This window comes from Furipterus horrens, unplaced genomic scaffold (assembly GCF_987537825.1).
Source record: "Furipterus horrens unplaced genomic scaffold, mFurHor1.1.pri manual_scaffold_13, whole genome shotgun sequence".
In the NCBI taxonomy this organism is placed as follows: domain Eukaryota; kingdom Metazoa; phylum Chordata; class Mammalia; order Chiroptera; family Furipteridae; genus Furipterus; species Furipterus horrens.
In genome coordinates, this window is record NW_028327183.1 from 18,486,035 (window position 1) to 18,510,744 (window position 24,710).

At 42.5% G+C, this 24,710-nt stretch overlaps 1 protein-coding gene across 1 annotated transcript; it reads right to left on the reverse strand.

Annotated features, from left to right (window-relative positions):
* Positions 1–10,777: 10,777 nt before the first annotated feature.
* CHST4 (carbohydrate sulfotransferase 4) lies at positions 10,778–20,009 on the reverse strand. The gene is made up of 2 exons (XM_090259419.1): positions 19,701–20,009; positions 10,778–12,576 (listed from the first exon to the last, which is right to left on the reverse strand). Exon 2 carries the CDS (start codon positions 12,556–12,558, stop codon positions 11,389–11,391), a length of 1,170 nt encoding a protein of 389 aa, XP_090115545.1. The 5' UTR covers positions 12,559–12,576; positions 19,701–20,009; the 3' UTR covers positions 10,778–11,388.
* Positions 20,010–24,710: the final 4,701 nt, after the last annotated feature.

The following is a 24,710-nucleotide window of genomic DNA, read 5'->3' on the forward strand; positions in this document are numbered from 1 at the left end:
AAACCTCCAGAAGCCAGGCAGTGGCATTGTCCCCTCTCTGAACCCTCCCCCCACACAGAGCCACAAAGTGAGTGGCCTCACCCTGGTAACTACCAAGGCTCTGCCCCACACAATTTACAGGTGTCTTTTCTACAGTAGGCCACACTACTAAGTCAGGGAGTCAAAGCAGCTCTACCTAAGACACAGAAACAGAGACAGGGAGGCTGCCAAATTGAAGAGACAAAGAAATATGGCCCACATGAGAGAACAGAACAAAACCCCAGAAAAAGAACTAAATGAAACAGGGATAACCAATCTATGAGATGCAGATTTCAAAACACTGGTGATAAGGATCTTCAAAGAACTCATTGAGTACAGCAACAACATAAAAAAGACCCAGGCAGAAATAAAGGTTATAGTAAGTGAAATAAAGAAAAATCTATAGGGAACCAACAGTGGAGAGGATGAAGCCAAGATACAAATCAATGATTTGGAACATAAGGAAGAAATAAGCACTTAATCAGAACAGCAAGAAGAAAAAATAATTCAAAGAAAGTGAGGATAGGATCAGGAGCCTCTGGAACATCACCAAACATACCAACATCTGAATCATAGGGATGTCAGAAGGAGAAGAGGAAAAGCAATAAATTGAAAACTTACTTGAAAAAATAAGAAAGAAAACTTCCCTAATTTGGTAAAGAAAATAGGCAAGTCCAGGAAGCACAGAGTCCCAAACAAGTGGGACACAAATAGCACCACACCAAGACACATCATAATTAAACTCCCAAAGGTTAAAGATAAAGAGAAACTTAAAAGCAGCAAGAGAAAAGAAGTTAGTTATTTACAAGAGAATCCCCATAAGCTGACTTCTCAAAAGAAACTTTGCCAGCTAGAAGGGAATGGCAAGAAGTATTCAAAGTGATGAAAAGCAAGGACCTACAACTGACATTACTCTATCCAGCAAAGCTATCCTTTAGAATGGAAGGGCAGATAAAGTACTTCCCAGATAAGGTAAAGTTAAAGGAATTCATCATCACCAAGCCATTATTACATGAAATCTTAAAGAGATGTGTTTAAGAAGAAGAAGATAAGAACTATAAACATTAAAATGGCAACAAATTCACAACTATTAACAACTGAATCTAAAAAGCAAACAACCAGAGCAGGAACAGAATCATAGATATGGAGATCATTTGGAGGGTTATCAGCTGTGGAGGGCAGAGAATAGAGGAAAAGTGCAGGGATTAAGAAGTATAAAATTAGTAGGTACAAAATAGACAGGGAGATGTTAAGTATAATATAGGAAATGGAGAAGCCAAAGGACATATATATACACAACCTATGGACATGAACTAAGAGGGGGGATTGCTGGAGGGAAGGGTGGTACCAGGCAGAGGGGGGCAAAAAGGGAAAGATTGGGACAACTATTATCATATAATCAATAAAATGGAATTATGTTTTTGAGGTTAATTCATACTATAGCATGTGTAACTACTTCATTCCTTTTTATGGCAGACTTTATTGGTAAAACACACAGCTGTTAGCCTCCAGTAGTTGCTAGCTGATTGCTCTGTTGTTTATTAACAAAGTTTAGGGCATAAATTTCTCCACAGTGCAATCCAAGTAAAGTCAGGACCATTTATAGGGGCAATCTTTGAGGCTTCCCCTGAACTCGGGAGGACTCTCCTTAGCTGTCTCTTTCCATGCTTCCCTCTGTTAACCTTCTCACTGATCTACCATTTTGTTTGTTGCTACCAGTTTAATGGAGCTAAGATCCTCTTCTTAATTGTTTACCATCAAAATCTGCATTGTTTTTGACAACACCCTTAGTCATGAACTTCTTTACGTCGTCTCCCAAATAAAGTATGTCCTCTCAGGGAGAGCTACTGAGCTGTCTGTTCTTATGGCCTCCCTCTCCCCCTGGATAGAATCTCTGGGTCACTGCCTAATAGTTGGGGAGTGAGCAGAGACTATAGTCTACTTCTTCTGAAATGACACGCTTGCCTTGCTCCACATGTAGGGCACTGGATGTGGATGGCAGCCCCTAGTCTTTCGGCTTGCCCTTCCTGGCCCGGAATCTATGAGTGAGCTGGGGGGAGGGAGGCCTTTCTGTGCCTAGGTAAAGCTCGTGCCTTACAGGAGGGAACTAGGTTTTGGAAGGAAGTTCCAGTCCAGTTCCCTGCCTGAAAAAGAGCTGATATGCTTGCTGGTCACCTTCCCCTCCAGGGTAAAACCATAATCCTAAACTGGGAGCTGAAGGGAGAGGGAGCCCTATCGTCTTGACCACCCTGCCTGGAGCAGAACTTCCGTCATGTAGAGGTGGGAAGAGATGGGGTCAGGTGGTGGTTCACATGCCACAGCCTCTTACTGTTCCAATCAAAATTTACTAAATGTTCTTGGGTAAAGGTTTCTCCATATGCTGTATACTCATAGGACAGTATCCAGAAACTTTTAATGGTTGCTTTTCATAATTTTCTCCAGTAAATGTTTCTTTCAGTGGGGAGAGTATCAGATGAGCTCCTCACACTGCCATCCCACAAGTGTGGTGACTGTAGAGGTTTTTATTTCCCCTATAGCTTTAGTATGAAGAATTTTAAATGAGGAAATTGAAAGATATTCATTTTCTCCTTACTAATATTCTACCATAAACACTTTGTTATAGTTCTTTTGTTGTATATCCACCTATCTATCATTCACTGATATGTTTTTGAAGGCATTGCAAAGTAAGTTATATATATCAGTAACTTCTAAATTTCTCAGCGTGTGTGTGATTAACTAGAATTTTTTTACTCACAATTGACATTTAGTATTATATTAGTTTCAAGTGTACAGTATAGTGGTTAGACATTTATATAACTTACAAAGTAGATTTCAATATTTGGAGGGTTTTTTTTTTTTTTTGAGGTAAAATTTACATACAATGAAATATGTAAATCTTAAATGTAACAGTCACTGAGTTCTGACAAATTCATGCACCTAGGCAACCCACACTCTTATCAGGATATAAAACATTTGCATTCCCCTCACAAAGTTCTCTCGTGTCTCTTTCTAGTCAATTACCACCGCTTCCCATCCCCCAGAGGTAACTACTGTGATGACTTTTCCCCATCATGTTAGTCTTCCCTGTTCTGGAACTGTATCTAAAAGAAATAATACAGTATATACTCTTTCCTGTAAAAACTTTTACTTACCCGGAGGCTTTTGAGAGGCATTCAGGTTGGAGGAATCAGTAGTTCATTCTTTTTTAATACTGAATAGTATTGCATGATATGAATTTACCAATTTTTTTATCCATTCTCCAATTTACAATCACCTGGGCTGTTTACTGGAGGACTTTAGGCAGAGAACTGACATCTAATTTACCCTTTAGATAGGTCATTGTGGTTAGTAAAGGGAAAGTGAACCATGAGGGAAGGGCAAGAAGAGACACGAAACACCTTAGGAGGCTCTGTCAGTAGCTCAGGTGATATTTGAGGTCGGTTTGGATGCACATTGTAACATTGGAGATGGTGAGAAGAAGTCTGATTCAGGGTATATTTTTGAAGTCAAGCTAACAGGCTTTGCTGATGAATAGGATGTGGAAAGTGCAAGACAGGAAAGAATCAAAGATGACTCTATTGTCCCAGGCCCCTCCTTTAACTATACTTTGCCTACCTGATGGTGGAGAGGCAATAAAAAACAAGCCAGAAATTCTTTGCTTGGAGATTTGGCTAAAAACTAATTGGAAATATTGGCCAAATGCTTCCAGGTGGCACTTAATTAGTTCATATGCTGTAGCCCATGAAAACATGCAGCTCCTCAGAAAACCAGCATAATTTGCATTTTCCCTTGCCACAGTAATATCGCTATAAGAAATACAAGTCAACTTAATTTTTGAATCTCAGCTTTATTTCCCCTTTCCCACCTGCTACCTTACTTGACCCAGCACTTCTGATCTGTTGGCTTTAAGATTCAACACTCAAACAGGAAACTTTTAAATGTCAGTTCTTTCTTAGTCGAATCTCTAAATATGTCACTCTGTTTCTCAGAATAGAAGATTCCGTGACTGGCCCTTTATCTAAGTATTACATAAAGAATGAGCCCTTTACAAATAATGCAGATGAGATCATGTTTCATTCATTAAACAAATCTTTACTGAGTGCCTACTGTGTGCTAGGAACTATGCTAGACATTGGTTATACCAGAGTGGATAAGATAGTGTCTGCCCTCAAAGAGCTAAACTATGTAAGTGGAAGGGTTTTACTATAGTGTGCTAATTTTATGATAGTAGAAAGCCTGTACAAGTGGCACTCAAGAGAGGCTTCAGGATAAAACCAGGAAAAAATCCCAGAGGAGGTGTTTTAGTTGCGAACGGAGGGATTAAAAAAAAAAAAAAAAAAAGCCCGAGAAATTGGGGTGGGACAGAATAGGGTATTCCAGGTGAGAGAAATGGCATGACCTAAGATTCAGATGTGTACATGGTACACTGGCAGAACTATAGATTTGAGATGGGGGGGAAGTAGAATCTAGGAATTATAAGAGAGGGATGCAAGGGCCAGATTATGAGAGGCTTGGTAAACTCAATTAAGAAATTTAGACTTTCTGCATGTTCAGTACAGTGTTGATACTGGATTGAAGCGGTCAGCTTGGAATCAGGAAGGTCAACCAGACAGTGGTTCAGGAAAGAGATGATATGATGGTGGCATGAACAAAGCAGGGGGAAGAAACTTTGGAGAGAAAAAGAGAAGTAGATGAACTTAAGAAATGTTGGTGAGGGAGAATCGACAGTCGTTGGTGAGTGACTGGTGGAAGAAGTCAAGGGCAAAGTCCAAGTTTTTGATTTTGACAACAGGTTGGAAAGGTGAGAAAGAGACCCAGGAGGGGGGAAGATGTTTGCCATCGTCTAGGGTGGAGGAAGGGAAAATCATGAATGCAGTGTTTGGACATGTTGAGCCTGAGGTATCTTTTAAGATGTTGAAGCTATGTCAGATCAGTGCTTGGATTGCAGAACTGGAGCTCAGAGAAGATACACATCAAAAATGCACATTTGTGGGTCATCTACATGTAGTTGGTTTTTTAAATAGTGGATATGGATGAGATAGTCTAGAGAGAGAGCATGCAGTGGAAAGAGCAGAGGATCTATGCTGTGCCTTAAGTAACTCCAACATTTAATAGCTAGATAAAAGAAAATTCTACAGAAGGTTGAGAAGTGAGCAGAGAAATAGGGAGGAAAACCAGGACAGAGTTCTCAAGGAGGAAGCGCTTGATGAAGTCAGCTCTTGCTGTGAGAGTTCAAGTGAAATGAGAACTGGCAAATGCTCACTGATGAGTGAACAATATGAAATTTAATTGTCATTGTTAGTTCGAGCTGTTTAGAAAAGAGGGCAAAATCCAGATTGGAGTGCATTGAGGGTGAAGTAGAAGCTGAGAAAATGAAGCCAATGAATATAGACAACTCTGTAGAGCAATTTGGCTGTGAAGGTAAGGAGAGAGAGGCTAATAGTTGGGTAAAGGATATGGGAATGAAGGAGAGTCTTTTCTAAGATAAAAGAGAATTAAGTTAAAATGCTGAAAAGGAGTTCTTTGAAGAGAAGTTGAGTTCAGAAGCAAGGGAGTGAATAATAAAAATGTGTAATTATTGTAAAGGTTAAAAGGGATGGAATCCAAAGCTCTGATGGAGGCACTGGCCATAAACCAGAGATGGAACATTTTTATTGTAACACAATATAGTAAGGAAGACAGATGGTAAGGGAGGGTTAAATGTTTGCTTCGAGGAGTTGAGAAGTCCACATCTGCTGGCTTTTCTTTTCTCTGGGAAGGAAGGGGAGGTCAAACAATGGTTGGGGAAACTTCTTCTAGAGAGGGAAAGGGTTGCACATGAGTGTTGAAATGATCATAAATTGATGTAGGCAATCACAATTTCCTTGTAAACTAGCTGGCGTTGTGTGATTTTCTCCATTCAATGTCTGCCGGCTTGGGCTGAGGAGAAGACAAGGAAAAACCAAAGTGTTGGGGCCATCGGGGTTATGACTCCTGAGAACAAGTCATCATTTCTCAAACTGGTCTTTCCCCAAACATTCTCCTGACAGATGTTAATAGGTATATTGATGAAAAAAACTTCTTGGTCTAAGAAGTTTGGGAGCATTGCTATATACTCTATTCCATTCTTAATATGCACATGAACATATTTGAAGTTCTGAAGGCTTAACATTCGAAAATCCAGTTAAATTTAGAATGGTCAGCTTTTTCAAGGTTATTTGCATCCAGAATGCTGTGTGCATGGGTGTGTTGCATCTGTTAAGGTCTCGTAGTTTGGTTTATGATGGATTGTATAATCAAGAGTTCCCTCCATTCACCTTATCTTTACACAAAAGAACAAAAGCCTTTATTCCGTTCATTCAACATATTTACACTATCTGTAGTTAGCCATTGAAATCCACACTGATTGTCCTGGCTGGTGTGGCTCAGTGGGTTGAGTGCAGGCCTACAAGCCAAAGGTCGCTGTTTGATTGCCAGTAGGGCACATGCAAGAGGCAACTGAACACCAGTGTCTTTCTCCCTCCCTTCCCCTCTCTCTAAATAAATAAATAAAATATTTTTTTAAAAGTCCACATAAATTTAGGATGGAGCAATAATTAACTTTCTGACATGTACCTCATTCTTTATGAACAGCACCTCTATGTACCTATTCCATTTGTTATAAATTCTTGTAAAAAAGAACTTTAAAAAATAATAGTAAACTAGCTTTCTTATTGTTCTTAGGACCATAAGAAGCCAAATTGAAAACTGGCAAATAAAGCAGAGCCAATGACCATCCCAAAGGGTTACAATTAGGGTTGGCAGAGAGGGTAGCAAACAGAGTTACTTGTATTATTATTTTACTACTAATAATAACCAACATTTCTATAGGCCTTTATAGTCTACAAGTAGCTCTTATGTGTTATTTTACATAATTATTGAGAGCAGGAAACATAGTTTGAAGGGGATAACAAATGAATAAATATGTTGAGAAACACAAGAGAAGAGCTGGAAAGGGAGCAAAAAGAATATTAGGGACAGTGGTCTAAGTCATGCATTCTCAGTGGAGGTGGTATTGCCACCCAGGGAGTCAAAAGTGTTCTTAGGGGGGCAAATAAAACTTAGATATTATAGTGGTTTGTGACCCTCCAAAGGGCCACAGCCCAAAAGCAGATATACTGCATATTTGTGATATTAATATTTCATGGTGGGTGGAGAGTAGGAAAACATGTCTACAAAGGTTTGCTGAGGGTGATGGGTTATAATGAAAAAGAGGTTGAGGAACACTGGTCTAAAACCTGTGGTGCCCATGGAACTTTGTGACATTGATGAATAATTGTTCTGTTCCCAGATGTGTCAGACAAGTCATTTGTCAAGCACACTGTCTGCTCTCATTTCATTTGTCCTGTCCATCGTCCCCAAAGCCCTAAATGACCATGTTTTGCCACTTAAACTCTTTTCTCTTCTGGTCATAGCTGACTGAATTAGCATGGACATAAGCCAAGACCAGTTAAGGCACAGACTGGCCAGTGAATGACCAGTCCCGGGAAGCCTGGCTGCACTCACTTCTTCAAGTCAGATTCCTGTGATGGTGCTCTGTATTTTTATAATGTCTACCCCACCACTCCCTTTGAGATGACTTGAGTGGGGACCAAAAGAGCCATGCTGGGAGCATCTCCCCAGTTAGGACACTTGGCCTGGTAGTGTAGTATTTGAGTGAGATTGTGATTGAGGAAGGATGGAAGGGAAATCTATTTGAATCATCAGCTCTTCATCCTTCATGTGTTATTCTCTGATTAGAAGTTTTCTCAATAGCTACCCTATTGACATTGTAGACTAGGCAATTCTTTGGGGGTGGGAAGCTTTCCTATGCCTTGTAGGCAGTTTAGCAGCATCCCAGGCCCCTCCCCACTGGATGCCAGTAACACTGCTTCCACCCCCTCCCCAAGTTGTGACAGCAAAAGATATCTCCAGACATTGCTAAATGTTCCATTGCCAAACTTGCCTCCAGTTAGAACTACTGAGGTCGAGAGACTAGAAGATCAGTAAGTTATCAATCTCCTAATCATTATCAGAATGACCAGCAATGCCACAAAGGGTTCACAGTCTACTGTTAAGCCTCACCTTAATGAGAATGTTACTAGAAATGATGGAAGACAGTCCTTGAGAGCCAAGACCAGTTGTTAACATGATATTCACAGCTAACATTCAGTGAGTGCTCACCTATGTGCCAGAAGCTTGCTAAACATGTTCTGTACTGCTATTATTCTACCCACCCTACAGTTGAGGGAACTGAGACAAGGACATGTTAAGGAACTTGCCTGAGGTCACCCCACTGGTAATAGTAGAGTCACCTAGGAAGAGCGGGTTCTGGAGCCCATGAGCCCATAGCCTCTTTGTCATACTGTCTTTCCTATAACATGTGTACCTCCTCATCCTCCACAACGCTCAGCATAATATACCAAGCACATAACAGGTTCTCACTAGATCCTTATTGTTTCTGTCCATATTGACATTGGCATTTACTGGCACCCTTTGCCTCAGATCTCTGCTCAAATGTCACTTTCTCAGCAAAGACATCTCTTAACCACCTTCCTTCACTCCCTAGCTCCTTATCCTGATTTATTCTTCCTCATAGAACTTATCATCATCTGACATATATTTATTGTTTGTTTGGCCACTCCCCAACAGACTGAAATATAAGCTGCATGAAAGGAGGGGCTTTGCCTATTTTTTTGCTGCTGTATCCATAGCACGTAGAATATTCCTTGGCACATAGCAGATGTCCATTAAATGTATGAAATGAAGAAACCTTTTTAGTGAAATGCTGTTTTCAAATCTCTTTACTCTGGTTATCTATAATTATTTTTCCTCAATACTGCGTTTAAAAAATAACCTTGCTCTGAATGACCAGGAACATTTTATGCATAAAAGGGGCATAGCCCTCAACAGAAATCCCAGAGTACTGGGGATCGCCAGCTAATGCCTATCAGAGATTTATTGTTAACTGGCCTGTGTCACTCACATGTATTCATTTTTAGTTTTTCTTTGCTGAGCGTGATAATGTACATAGTCAATAAAATTAATTTTTATTTAGCTTGGGTTTAAACCACATGGTAAACTATAAACTGTTTCCTGAGAAACATGTTACAGACAAAATAATGGCAGATTTTTGCATAACGATAACAAGTTGATTCAGCCTTCCCATCTCTTTCCATAACTACTTTTCATACGTTGAAAAGAATAGTTTTGATTAACATTTACTAAAAACTTAGCAATTGCTCTCATATAGAAAATTCAGGTCCCCCAAACCTGAATACTAGCCCTGAGGAATTCAGGTCAAATCCATCCCTCATCTATGTTTAAACATCCTCAGACCCCATGTAGCTAAATAGGCTGAGGAGACAAACAGATGCCTTTTTATTGCTGGGATTTGGGGATGGAACAGATGTCTCCAAATTGGAAAGGATGTTTAGCAGAACATCGTCTTCTACACTCCTCACAGGTTCTCAGCCCCTCAAATGCCTCATCTCCCACAGTGGGGGTACTGCCACTCTCATCACTGAATTTCAGTGCCAGCCACCTGACTGCATGGATAGGAGACTGTCCCACTGCTCACTAAATATTGCTCAACACTGATTCAGATTTTTCAAGAGGTTATATAGCATGATTTTATGCTATACTGTCTTATGTTTGTAGAGGCAAGAGCATCTGCCTGGGAGCTCCTAGGCTCTTGAGGAGTGTCTAGAGTGGCTTGGGTTTGGATGTTAGAATAAATTCACTCCTTTAAATCCTCATATAAAGTAACTTGAAAGACCCAGCTGGCAAAGGTAGCTAGCTACTCAAGCATCTCAGCTGGTGATACAGCCCAAAAGCTACTTGACAGAAGAAATTGGTAGAAACCATAAGACATTCATGGAGCTTTATGATGTGAGGACCATGTCAGAAGTGGGAGTGGGACACAAGGAAAGACAAAATGATGTTATCTTTCAGGTTGGGACAGAATGAACTGTTTAAAAAGTTAGGACTCAGAGGACCATGGAGGTGTAGACAGATATAGACCTTCTTATTCCTTCCAACCTGAGGATAGCACCAGTGTCAGGAGGAAGTGGTATAGATTCTTGGCATGTCATGAGAAGTCACCTGTCTTGCTGTAAGAAGGCCAACAGTGCTGCTGCCAGGGCAGGCTATACTATTGCCAGGCTGGCCATGGAAGAGTCACCTGGATCACCTGCAATATATATATTTCTCATCCCTCGCCCTGGGAGATTCCAATTCCAGCAAATCTAAGATAAGGCATGGCAAAATGAATTTTTAACTGATGATTCTGATTCACAACTAGATCTGGGAAATGTTGTAAAGACTGGGAGAAACAACTCTTCTTGTTAGGACAGGTGACCAGGAAGAGCTAAACAACACCAATAGGACTGAGGTCAGACTCATTGCCCAGACCCTAGATTGATGCAGATGGTATTATTACAACTTATGCCTCACACTAGAAAGGAAGGGTTTAGTTGCTGGTTGTCTGCGTTCTACAACTTCTTAAGAGGGCAGTGTATCAATTAGTATTGATCAGCTTAGACTTTGTCGTTAGACACTGAACATTGTCTTCATAATTTTTCTATGTGTGGGTGGTAAATAATAGCAAAAGAAAAATATATATGAAGATGATTATGTTCTTAGATTAGGATCCTCTAAGAACAAGCATTTGCTGTTAAGAAAATTAGAAAACACAAAATGGGACATTCCAAACACAATCTTATTTTTGAATTTTAATGTTAACAGATAACAATTTCACAGGTAAAAATCTATGTATGAGGAAAACACTGAGGAGAAATGACATCTAAATCAGGCCCAGCCAGCCCATGAACTTAAGAGCTTGCTCTGTTGTGCAGAGATTTTGTTTCATATTCGCGATAATGGATAACTGTGATGGCCAAGGTCACGGGTAAGCATCCACCCCCTTCTGTTTTTGAGTCCACTGGGAGCTCCAAGGGCTCAGAGTTCACATTCCTGTGGGATGTACTAGTGGGGTCTTTGCTGAAAGACCCATTTCCCTGATTTTTCCTGTCTCTCCCCTTCCCCACTGGGCAAGAAGTTAATGGATTTACTCCACGGATACTGTGTGGTACCAAATAGGACCCCAGGCCATGAGGTTTCTGAAGTACACCCTAATAGGAAGGCCAAGAAGAGAGGTAGGCAGTACTCCCTTTTCAGTGGTGGAATGCGCTGCTCACATAAGGTTACTGAGTCTCTTTTCTAGACCTGAGTAGAGCTACAAAGATTTCTCAGCTGGAGCATGTGTGGGCACAATTTATGTTCACATGTACACCAGCAGAGACATAATTAAGGTTTAGAAGCAGCCTTCAGTTAACGTGGCTGAGGCTGGTGCCGAGTGGGGGCAGAACCTCCTCAACCCTCTTGATAGAATTGCTCAGTGGGGCTCCAGTTAGACAGAAGATCCAGTGACAGGTTTCTCTGCTCTTGCTCAGATGTGACGAGGCGGTAGCCCAGCAACTCCATGATATCGCCACAGACTTTCTGAAGTCGAGAAACCTTTGCATAAGGCAAGGACCAGCGCCAGGCCTGGGAGATGTTGAGGGCATCCCTGGAATCTGTAAGGAAGGAGTGACTACCGGTGCCCTTGCCTCGAGTGATGTTATGCACCCAGGTCTGGAGGTGGGGCAAGAATTCCAACCCCGCATGTTCATACATTTGGGCAGTCTGGGACAGGGGGTCCCGGACCAGGTCCTCATAGCGCACAAGCAGGTAGTGCCGCTTAAGGGCTTCGGGCAAAGTCTGTACAGCCTTGTAGATCTCCAGCTGGCTTTGGCAGATGACCTGCAATGCATAGTAGGGTTGGTCATCCTCCTTGAGTTTCTCCTGCTCCTGCCCCATCACAATTTGGCTGTCAATCATGAGTTCCTTTGTGGTGTGCTGTCGGGAACGGAACACCGCCCGGGGGTCCCGGACCAAGTGCACGATGTGCAGATTGAGGGAAGGGTCCCTCAGCAGCGGGTAGAGCACCTGCAGGTTGAAGAAGCGCACCTCCTTGAGCACCACGTGGCTGTAGGAGCGGCAGGCCTCCTCTACCACCTCAAAGGGCTGCTTACTGCACAGGAGCTTGCAGTGAGCCTGGGGTATGATCACATCCCGCGGAAAGATGTCGCAGGCAGGCGGGGAACACAGGGCCCGGCTGGCTTCCCACTGGAAGAGGCTGGACTGTTTTCGGGGCCCAGGTTTCATGTAGGCATCAAAGACACTCATGTCACACAGAAAGACGGCACGTATCAGATCCCGCACTGCCATATGCAGCTTCCAGGGGGTGCTCTTTGTGAAGGTCATCCAGACGTGCCAGGCAGGCTCCATCAGGTAGAAGACATCTGGGTGCTGCCCAAAAAGCTGCCCCACTAAAGAAGAACCAGAGCGCCAGGAAGACAGGACCAGCACATGCGTGGGCTTGGGCTCCTTCCCACTAGGTAGGGAGTCCAAGTTGTGATGATACAAATGGATGAACAGAAGGAAGATGGCCATCTGGGAAACCAGAAACAACAGCAGTGACGTTCTTTTGGGCAGTATCATCTTGCTGAAGTGGAAGACCTTTAAGGAACAAGCAGAGGGGCTGTATTGGGCTGTTATTTTGGTGTCTGCCTTCTATCCCCTTTCTAGCCAACGCCTCCTTCTCCCTGACCCCCACCAGTGAGCAGTGCAGAGAGCTGGAGACTTCTTGCAACCAATCGCACAAATCCTCCTCAGAATCAGTTCCTGTCCCTTGCAGTTAGTGTGGTGATAAATTCTATTTTATTTTAGGCTTTTCCTCTTTCCTGGTCTGTCTCGTCCACTGAGTTACCAAAATGTCTGAACTCAGCCATATTTCATCAGTGTAGGGGAACAACCCCATCCTGGCACCCTGGTGACATGCATATCTTCTCACAGGCCACTGGGCAAAGCATAACTGCAGGCTGGCCCAAGTTTTGGTTGAAAGCCCTGCGATTCCTTCTGAAACTGAGGAGGACAAGGTGGCTTGTTAGGAACTGCCGTGAGGCTATCACCCACCCTCCTACCTTGACATTGCCACACTATCTCCCTTTACCTCAATTAAGCACTGGACTTCCAGTCCCCTGAAGGTTATGGCTGCACGCTGGGAAGCTGCTTGGCTTTAGTTTGGACTTTCCTGCTCTGTGTCTTGGGGTCCCCCTGGTTTGGACTCATCCTGTGGGGCTGGGAACATGAGGAGCTGACCCAGTGCTGACCTCACATATGTGTAGGAGATCAATTACCTGAAACTATTTAGGTTAAACCATCTCCTTAACCACCATCTCTGTAAAGAGCTGCAGTGGTGATGCTGTGGCCTGTCTGCGACTGTGCTGCCGCCGGGGCAGTGCTGGGCCACTGGACACACCACCTACTCAGGGCCGCCCCATGTGGCTGGGCAGCCTGTGTACTGTACAGCCCTAGGGAATGTGGTCTCATCAAGAATTTAAGATATTCGTTACTTTTTAAAAGTTCTGGCAGGTGACAGGAAAGTACCTTCGCCCAACAGAACAAGTCTATTAGATTGATTTGCTAGTTGTTAGATGTTAAGTATTTAGAGAAATGAATTTCACTTTGTAATTTGCGGTGAAGCTCACACAGGCTGGTGGCAATCCATCAGGGCTCGCTTTGTGTGACGAGACCATGGTTTTGGTGCTGTGCTAGAATTTATGCCAAGGGAGATCTTAACTCTCTTTAAGGGGTTAAGGTGATTCTGGATCATTGTGGGTGACCTTCTAACATAAATAACTATTAAGACATAAAATAGCTATTTCACAAAGGGTAAAATATTAATAGTAGCAAGGTGCTAATTTGCATATCATGGTATAACCCAGAAGTTATTCCTCCAACCTTTAATAAAGAAGATATATTTCTCGTCAGTAACTGGAGCTGGATTTAGTGTTTCCTATTTTCCTGGTGACAAGTCTTATTACCAGTTTTTAAAAAAGTTTTTAATAGGTGATAGTCACATGGTTCAAATTGTTTTAAAAAGTGTCATTAAATATTGGGGGATCACTTTGTAAATTATATAAATATTAAGCACTATGCTGTACATCTGAAACTAAAATAAGATAGTAATATTAACTATAATTGGAAAATAAAAACAATCAAACAAAAACAATATACAAGAAAGTATCATTATTATGGACATTAAATCCACGGACTCAGAATTTAAAAGAAGGCTTCCTAAGATTCTGCCTGCAGAAAGGAAATAAAGGGAGTACTTGCCAGCCTGCAGCCGTGCCTGTCGCACTCCAAGTCTCTAACACGTCACATGGTAAGTGAGGGGAAATCCTGTGACGAGCAGTGTGTCTGTGGAGGAGGCCTAAAGTCATAAATTAGAAAACGTCCAGAGCTATTTCTAAACAGGGGTAATGACATACTTTTAAAGTGGGTCATAGTATAGTTCTGAGGGAAAGAACACCTCAAAATTTTATCAGCTTCTGAATCAGTAACCTCTTCTCGTTTTACTAACAGCTAGTGTTTACGTGTGAGCTGGTGCTTTGTCATCACTGTCAGTGAAGAGTCTACTTCTAACACCTGTCCTCCATCTGCCCATTTCTAAACTTGCTCCCAGGTAGCAACTGAGTTCGTTTTTATGTGCCCTTTCAGTTGCTTTTTGCATAACAAGGAAATTCAAATGTACCTGTGTTCTTAATTTGTTCCCCTCTTCATAATGCAAAAAGTTGCATTATAATCCTCACTGTGCCACACTGAGCTTTTTTAACTTAACAATGTATCTTGGAGAGCTTTCCTCATTCCTTTTTACCACTACATAGAATTCTGTTGTGTGCATGTACCATAATTTATTCAACCAGTTTCCTCATGGGTGGGCTTTTGAGTTATTTCCAGTCTTTTGCCATTTCAAGAGCTTCAGCAATGAACTTTATGTTCACGCATTTATGAGCCAGCAGTAGAATTGCTAAGTCAAAGAGTACGGATATATGTACTCATGGGTTGTTATGTACCTTTGATATCTGTTGCTTATAAAAGCCGTCGTCCTGGTCATAAACCATTCTCTATGTCTATAGCTCCGGAGAGCCTAGGGAGTGGAGTTTGGAGAAGGAATTGGGCAGCCACAGATGTGACTCTTGTAGTTTACTTGCTTGCTTCCTGAGGAGGGAGAGAATTCTCTGCCAGTTCATGGGCTTCCCATGGAAGTCCCCTTAACCTCATGGGAAGTGTGTAATGGCCTAAGCCAAACCTTGTGTGGCTGGGACACAGAAACCCCTCTCTTCTATTCATTACAATAAGGCATGTCCTCCCTGTGTGCCAAAAGGATCCCGTGAAGGTCATGTCTCTTTGGTGGCCAAAAGGCACTTTGCTATATGTGAGGAAAATGCCAATGAATGGTAATTCCTGCCTTGGCCCTTTAGGTTAGAACAGGAACAGCTAAGGTGTGCTTCCAGGTCGTTTAAACTTGAGCCTAAGAGTAAATGATTAGAAACTAGGCCATTATTGATAGTAGCCCACCCTGCAAAGACTGAAGAGTTGACTTTAACAAGAGATCTTCTCTCAAAGGCAATGTGAGCATGAGGATTAAGTTTGGAACAAAGATAGGAAACAATGGAGCAAAAGAGAGAGGAAAGTAAAGACCTTAACCTGTGCACAATTATAAGGAAAGTGGGATAAAATTCTATAAGCAAGTTCTATAATCAACTTAGGAAAAAGCTAACATTTCCTTGAGATTAGAAAAGTAAAATTTTCGAAGTTACTCCTTCCCTCCCCCTGTTCCAGTTTGGAGTCAATTTAGTGCCCTGAGTGGGCTTAAAGGCTTTGAGCCCTCCTTGCCTGTCAATAGCACCTGGCTTCTTGCCCATTCTCTCCGAGCTGGGGCCAGGTCTTCTAACTCTGTCCCCAGTTGTCCTCAGGCTTTAGTTGTCCATGATTTTCAGGAATTCCCATAGAAACCCTTTGAATCCTTTCTCTCTGCTTTTTCTTTCCATGGGCAATTCCCCTGGCCAGAAAGAAGGTAAGCTTTTGTAAAGTGAGTCCCATCTCTTGTCACTGAAATCTAGACACATCCTCCGTCTAGGCAACCCATGACAGACTAGTGATACTTTAAGATGTGTCTTGGGCAAAACTCCTATCTGCAGAGACTGTAATCAGTGGTAGAGATGGACCTTCTTGAGACCCTGGAGAAGCGAGGTGATGTGGCTCCCTGAAGAAAAGGAAACCTGAGGCTTTTTATGGCAATCCCTTCTAATCTAATCAACACTTTTCCCTGATTTCTTTGTACTTACCGCCTCTGTACTCCTTGGAGTTGGTAAGCTTTTTTGGGAAGTCTGTGACCTCACCCCATCTCAGAGTTCATGGCCCACCTTCCTGAGTGTTCTTTTCTGGCTGTTCAATTGCATGCTTGAACCCTATCCTCCTTGTTGCAGAAATCCTAAGTCTGCTCATCTCTAGCATGGCTTTGTCAGTGAGTAGCCTCTCTTCCATCTCAGCTCTCCCCGTCATTCATTGCTGCCTAAAACTATCCTTTTAAAGCACAAGTCTGTCATTCCCACCCCCCCCTTAAAATCCTTCAGTAACTTTTGAGGGAAGTAGAGTTTGCCATCCCAAAATATTATTTTAAGCTGGTTATTTTAAAGAAACAAAAGACTCAGAAAGAATCATTAATCTTTTCCTTAACTGAATAAAAGAATTTAGATAGAAGACCTGCTCCAGGAAGCAAGCCTATAATTGGTGGATATCTATAGTTTAATATAAGCTAGGTATGATCAAAGTTCTCTGTATCTCATTGTTAAAAATGTCCCAGCAAACGTTTATTTTCAAAATGTTTGCTTTTCCATCTTTATGTGAATTACCTTCCTGCCCTTGGAAGTCCTGACCACAACCCCCTCCTGCTCCCTTCTCCTTTGTTCAAGATGGCATATAAGCCTTAACTGCACAATCAGTCCTCAGGTCTCATACTCTTTCAGAACCCTCATATGAAAATTTGGTCATCTTCTCCTATTAATCTGTCTCATGTTAATTTTTAAAAAAATGTTAAGGAAAGAGAAACATTGATTTGTTTTTTCACTTATTTATGCATTCATTAGTTGATTCTTGTATGTGCCCCGATGGGTGCGTGAACCTGCAACCTTGGTGTATCGGGACGACACTCTAACCACCTGAGCTACCTGGCTAGGGCCTCATGCTAATTTGATTATTAGTTCACCCAGAACTTAAAAGAGTAGAAGGAAAAATTACTTTTCCTCCCCTACACTTTCCACCACATACAGTATTAAGTCTAAATCCCCAAGCTTTGTACCCAGGTCTTTGATGACCTAATCTTTGATCTCCCGTCATTCCCCTCGTTTTTGGTGCCTTAGGGTCCAGACTTTACTTTCAGTTCTTCCCGACTTTCCCAGTTATTTAGAAGCCCTGAGACATTTGCAAGACCACTACTCCCTTAAGATTCTGCCCACATATCAGCTTTCTCCCTTCCCCTGAGACTTAGGTGTTCCCCAAAGTTTCCATCAGCATCCATCTGTCACTCTATAGTAAACAGTCATAGGTGAATGTCTCTTCCACTGGCAATTGTAATTTAAGAGTAAAGCCTATGTCTTGTGTTATTTACAAGCACATAAAACTTACAGGTGATTAGGGCTCATCAGACACTTGCTGAATGAATGAATAAATAAACAGTTGACCGTGGGAAGAAGCATAATCACTACTAGCAAGCAAATAAATGAGTTGCCTCAGAAACTGAAACTTGTCCTTTTCTAAAATGCATACAAATGCCTCTTTAGTATCAGTTACTAACGTTTAGGTGATTCTATTGAGTATTGAGCACAAAACCAATAGCATGCTCATTGCATGGAGCAAGATATTAGTAAGTCAGAGATATAGTTTTGAGGCAATTTGGCCCAATTCACTCAAAAAAAAGGTTTCTACACTAAGCATGAATTAATTAAAACTGGTGGGGGGAAAGGAACATTATTTTAAGAAACATTTATTAGTTTGAAATAAAAGCCCCATTGCAGAGCAACAGACTACTCAGATTACTTCCCTTGCTGTAGCCAGCTCAGTTAGTAAAAGAAAAAAAGAAGAAAAAAGATCCTCAGCACATCCCATCATCACCACCCCCAAAAATAATTTAAAAATATGTTGCCCCAATGATGGGCAAATGGTATCATCTTGGCACACAAAGGACAGGCCCTTCATCGAAGAGTCATGAGAACTTTAGGATCTTGACATAGGGCTGGCACCTTTGTCAGGTACAGAGGTCTCACAGGCGACCTCACAGAGCAGCCTGATTACAGAGGGTTGAGCTATAGATATCCCACAAATTGCTACAGGGTAGCCTTTTAGAAACAACATGAAGAATCTGAGAAGAAACAGACAGACATCAATTTCAGAGCCCTGCATTCCAGCCACTGACACATTCCTAACTTAGATTCTTGGCTGAGATGATGCCTCGACCTGGAATTATAGATGGCAGAAGGTGTATTCAGACAGAGGATAGAGAGAACAAACAGCAGAGCTGGGCTGAGGAAACGAACACAATCAACACCCCGGTGCTTATCTCCATGAAGGGAAGGATCTGGGCGATGTGTGTCCATATGGCAGAACTGGTTGAGGAAGCCAACACCCAGGTGCTTATCTATACCTGGGCAATAGGTGCCTATATGTAACAAACTGTAACCAGACCAAAAGCACCAGGAGGACGGGACCTGGGCCCTCGCCACTGCTATGTCTCTACTGCCAGCGACAGTGTCTGGCACAGAGTAGGTGCTCAAGAAACATCTATTGTATGAATGACTGAATGAACAAACATTCGTAAAGTATTTTTTACTGTTTAAAGTGCCCTCATGGACCTGGGTAAGAAAAGCAGAGGCCAGATATTTTTATTTTGCACCTATAAAAGTATTTCAATTCCAGTTAGAAGTTCCAGACTTGTCCAAGGCTATAAAGACAGGTCTCATAAGTCTTATTTTCCATCTGAGTGGTGCTCTGTACCTCTGAAAGCTCATGACAACCATCCAATTAGATACACAGACATACCTGATTTTAGTGCTCTTCGCTTTATTGAGCATCACAGATACTGAATTTTTTACTAATTGAAGGCAAGACTTCCACCAGTAAAAAGATTATGACTCCCTTTATTGTGAGACTCGCTTGATTGCTGTGATCTGGAATCAAACCCACAATATCTCAAAAGTACGATTGTATAGGACAATGATGATCCACACGCTCACTTTTTCAGAATAAGTAAACTGAACTTTAATTAATTGATTCAATGGTGAAAATAGCCACGCCGGAATCAGAACCCAGGCCTTTCGGGTCCCAGAGTGTCCAATGATCATGCTACACCTAAGTCAGAGAAAACCTGCAGCTCCCCGCATCTCTGGTCTGCTACTTGCACGCACCTGCACAGAGAAGCTGAAGGAAGAGACTTGAACTCTGAAGCTAGGATCTGAACGAGTTAGATGCTTCAGGAGACCTGCTAAAAAATATACATAAGAACGACCCTGGCATTCTAGGCTCTTTAAACTATTTTAGGGGTGGAGCAGTGTGGGGATCAAGGAGCTCCTGGCAGGCAGCTTGTGCTTTCTCAGGAAGGTTCTCCAGGTCAGCGCCCCTCCATCACCATTGGTATTGAAATCCCAGCTGAACTGCCCCAGGTTACCCAATACTGGGCTCCGTTAGCCCTGGGATAATGGCCCTGCTTTGGGGGTGTATACAGAGAAAACTGTTCTTACCTTGTTAATACTTCAGCTTTAGAGAGGCTCACTGCTAGCCCAGGCGTGCAGCTTTTCTCCTCTGACTCACCAACTCCCGTCTCTGCTTTCTCCTCCTCCTTGCATTTTGCATAACCGTCTCTTCTCAGAGGAAATTCCACTGCCCTCTCCCTCCTGCCAAAGAAATGGCCCACCTTCCAAGATAGGGTTGAGAAAGCATCCACTCCCAGGGAACTTTGGTATTAGCAGCTTTAACACACAGGTGGGGAGACTGCTTGAGAGAGCCTGGAAACACTCTCTCCCACACCTGGGAGATGATCCTGGAGTGCACACTCCTTTAAAGCAGCTGAAAAGGTTAACTCCCTTAGGGCAAAGTGAAAATGTAAGGAGAACCCTGGGAAACTAGGAACCTGAGGTTGATAGGCAAATCACCAGTTACAACCAAAATGCCTACAGAATCTTAAACCTTACTCTTCTATCTTAATCTTACCTCTTGCAAAAAAGAAGTGGGGCAGCACGAGAAAGCTAGTTTTGGATTGCATCTGACTGTTCACTCCTGAAGGTAATAACTACGCAAAGAGGTAGAAGAAAAGAAACAAGTTAACAACAACAACAAAAAAAAATTGTAGCTTCCTACTAGCTGAGCATCCTTGGGTCAATCATACAGATATTCTAAGCTATTTTACATAATTGTGAGTTTACAATGTCAATGTAAGAAACGTTCAAACCTACAGAGAATTTTTGTGAATTTATTAGAGCCAAACTGATGACGATTGCTGGGAAGAAAAATCTCAACAGATTGAGAAAATGCCCTGGAAAACAGCAGTTTTGCACCTTTGTTTATCCATGACAATCCAAAGAGAAGATGTAAGTGGGTTACATGAAATCCATCGGTGATAGATTAGGGAGGCGGGAGAAAGCAAAGGGGTGGGGCGTGGGGAAACCTTTGGGATTGGATAAAAAGTAAAATGATAGACACTTCTTTTACATGGGTGGGTATAGGATCTCTCGGCAGCTGTCCGTCTCGAGAGACGATGGTGTAGCTTCTTAAGAGTCTATCTGCACCGCCGAGAATGGCTGTGCAGTCCGACTCGGGAGTGACACGGTATCTGTCTCCTCCCGTGTTGAATCGACATCTTGCGATGACGCTGGAGTGTCCTCTCCCGTGAAGTTGAAGCTACAGAGCCTGGGCAGGGTAATACGGAGGGTCTGCTGTTGCCCATGCAGCAGACCCCCCCTCTCTTCGCAGCTGAAGGGTCCAAGGGAAAGACGGAGTCAATACAGCTTGGCTTCAGGTGCGCCGCAGGAGTTGCGGGTGTTGACTACAACGTCAAACCGCCTTAGGGACTCCGGCTCCGGATTTTCTGTCGGGGTTTACTCCCTTAGCCTTTCCCCTGAAGAGGTATGCCGCAAGGCAGCGGAGGTTTTTTGGAGTCAGAGTTTTCCTTCTCTGATAGTTAACTGTTAACATGATAATAATAACAAGGGGATTCAATAAAAATAACAGGGGGATGCGTGGTCTCCCTCTGGTGAAGTGCCTGTGCTTAGGGGTCCGGAAAAAGGAAATTACTTTGACATTCCAAAGGTGTGATGCCTTAGATGCAAAAAGACAATAGCCAGGCTTAATTAAGGTAAAGACTGACTTTTGTCAGGGAAGATTCCAGCCTCGGACTTGATTGCCTGCCATAAACTGCTTTTAGTTAGGAAGTTTTAGTTTCAGACCACGTGGTTTTACGTTAGGTCCCTGAGTTTGTAAGGCTGCCACACAGGACTCCCCTGAGCTTGTCAGGTTAGTATGTGGTCCCTTTTTGTCCACAAAAACAATAGATGAGAAGACTTCTACAACATGTGCACGGGTAAATATAAATTGTGGTAGAGGAAAAAGTCACTGGCTTTGGATTCAGACATCTGGGCAAGTCATTCCACCTCTTAAGCCCTGGAATATCAGTGTAAAATAAGGTGTAAAATTCAGTGTAAAATATGTGTGTATATCCACCTTACAGATTTTTTTGTGAATGTCAGGATTGGATTAATGCATATAATACCTCCATGAGATGTTATGACAATAATGAGTTAAAAAGTAGGGGGGGGCAGGGTAGGGGAGAGGAATTAGGGGGAAAATGGGACAACTGTAATAGAGAAACAATTTTAAAAAAGAAAAGAAAAGTGATAGTTATTATTCAGTCATAATAACTTCTTACTTCTTACTCAGCTGCTGGCTCATTTTCCAGGCCTTGAAAGAAAGCGGGCAGGTTTGAGCTCTGGATAATCCCGAAAGTCGTCGTCGGCAGCCGTCCGTCTCGAGAGACGATGGTGTAGCTTCTTAAGAGTCTATCTGCACCGCCGAGAATGGCTGTGCAGTCCGACTCGGGAGTGACACGGTATCTGTCTCCTCCCGCGTTGAATCGACATCTTGCGATGACGCTGGAGTGTCCTCTCCAGTGAAGCTGAAGCTACAGAGCCTGGGCAGGGTGATATGGAGGGTCTGCTGTTGCCCATGCAGCAGACCCCCCCTCTCTTCGCAGCTGAAGGATCCAAGGGAAAGACGGAGTCAATACAGCTTGGCTTCAGGTGCGCCGCAGGAGTTGCCGGTGTTGACTACAACGTCAAACCGCCGTAGGGACTCCGGCTCCGGATTTTCTGTCGGGGTTTACTCCCTTAGCCTTTCCCCTGAAGAGGTATGCCGCAAGGCAGCGGAGGTTTTTTGGAGTCAGAGTTTTCCTTCTCTGATGTGCCCTGACTGGAAGATCGAACCAGCGACACTTAGCTCGCAGGCCGACGCTCAATCCACTGAGCCAAACCAGCCAGGGTTAATCCCGAAAGTACCTTTACTGGTTTCCACCAGCTGAGACCCCGAAGGCCTTACCGCTCCGCTGGTGCAGATGACCAGCCCTGCGGTGGCTCCTTGTATTGATTTCACTTGTGTGGCCCTCCCTCCCTATCTCTCTCAGGCAGGGGGAAGAGAACTTTCTCTTCCTCAAAGTGAAGAGCCAGAACTGGGAAGTTGGTGGTTCTGCTTTTATTCTTATTACTAAAGTAATTCTTGTTAATTGCAAATAATTGAAAATACAGAATGTATAAGAAGGACAATATAAATTCCTTTCCATTTTGCTGCTCAGAGAAAACCACTGTTGATCCATTCCTCCACGCCCCCACCCCATGCATGCGGAAATCTGTTTACTTGAGATCATACTGGAAAATACAGGTTTGCATTGTACTTGTTTTCCTTTGGTCTTTATTTTATTTTAAAACATCTTAGATTACAAAATTAAAATTAGGGCATCAAGGTACAATGTAACTAATAATATAAAGGCACTACCACTTAAAAAACAAAAACAAATAAACCCTCAGAACAGTGCCAAAGCTGCTTAAGTATCCCTTCCCTCCCACGACTTCTCCCCTCTCTCATTCCCTCATTCCTCAGAGGTGCCCACTGTCATGGTAAGTAGTTCCTTGCTCTTCCTTGTAGTTTATCACCTTAAGCAATACAATTAAATTTTCCCCAGTTTGACCTTTATATACATGGAATCATACCACATGTATTCTTTTAAGCTTTGCTTTTTAAATTTCACGTTATCCTTGTAAGATTCATCATGTAGTTATAGGTTTTTTGTTTTTATTACTGTGTAATGTTCCATGTGTGATTATAGCACAATTTGTCCATGGTGTTGTTAATGGACATTTCAGCTGTTTATGGTCCAGAGCCATAACTGAACATTCTAGTCATGTCTCCTGGCACATGTCTGTAGGGGATGCTGAGACATGGAGGGGCGTTTGGTTTTTGTTTTTTTCACTTCACACAGTATCATAAGCATTGATCTATGTCAACAAATATTTATGGAAGACATTGCTTTGAAAGGATTTACCAGATTTGATTTCAATGCTCTGTTGTCAAATGTTTTGACTGTTTTCATTTTTCCCTGTTACATATAACTCTGTGATGAACACAGCGAACTCAATAATTAATGAAGCAGTTAGCATAGTCCTCAGTACAAGTAGCTGCCTCATCTCTTTCTTTACATGTAATGCCACATATCAGAGCCTCTTTAATTTGTGATTCGTAAATCAGGAAGAACAATTGGAAAGGCCAAGCAGGAAGCAGACATTAATTAAGAAATAGGTATTCATCGTAATTAAAAATCCAGGGTATCCAAAACAGAGGCATTCCCAGGAAGTAATTATGGAGCATGAAGACCAAGAAGGAAGATAATTATAGCTACTGTTTGTTCAGAGCTTGCTACAAGCAAGCAGGGACCTGGCCTGCAACCCAGGCATGTGCCCCAACTGGGACCCGAACTGGCCACCTTTCTGTTTGGAGGCCAGTGCCCAACCCAATGAGCCACACCAGCCAGGGCAAACATTGATAGTTTTAATCCAGCCTTTTATAATGTTCTCTTCATGGTTTTTTGAAGACTGCCCAAATATGAGGTCACTGAAACACACCATAATCCCTGAATAATTCATTTCACCTACCGTGTTTTCCATGATAGGAATTCATGCTGGTGGAATGCCAAGCAGCCAAAGAAAAGCATCTTCTGGTCCCTGCTAGGTGGTAGTCAGCAGGTCCAGATGCCGGGCTCCCAAATGTCTGTGTATAGTATTCCACAGCACCAGGAAAAAATCTGAATGTCAGAGTCTGATATCCAAACCTTCTCAAGGAGTTTTCACAGAGAAAACACCATTTATCTAAGGCAGTTTTGTCCCATAGAGCTTTCTTTGATGAGGAAGTGTTATGTTTTGCCCTGTCCAATTCAGGAGCCACTTCCACATGTGGCCATTGATGTTACCCTGTTGCAAAATGTAGTTAAGATTGTACAGATTCAATCTCTTTCTTTTTACGTCTCAGAAAATCTGACGAAAGATAAAGACCTTCTCTCCAGAAAAATGCACATTTGCTCATTATACAAACACAAAATCATACCCAGTTTCAAGGGGTCCTTCTAAGTTATGAATCCCTACAAAAGGCTGCATGTACTTCAGGTGCTTCTCAAAACATGATAGTTGTCTACCAGGGGCCACTGTTCAGAATAG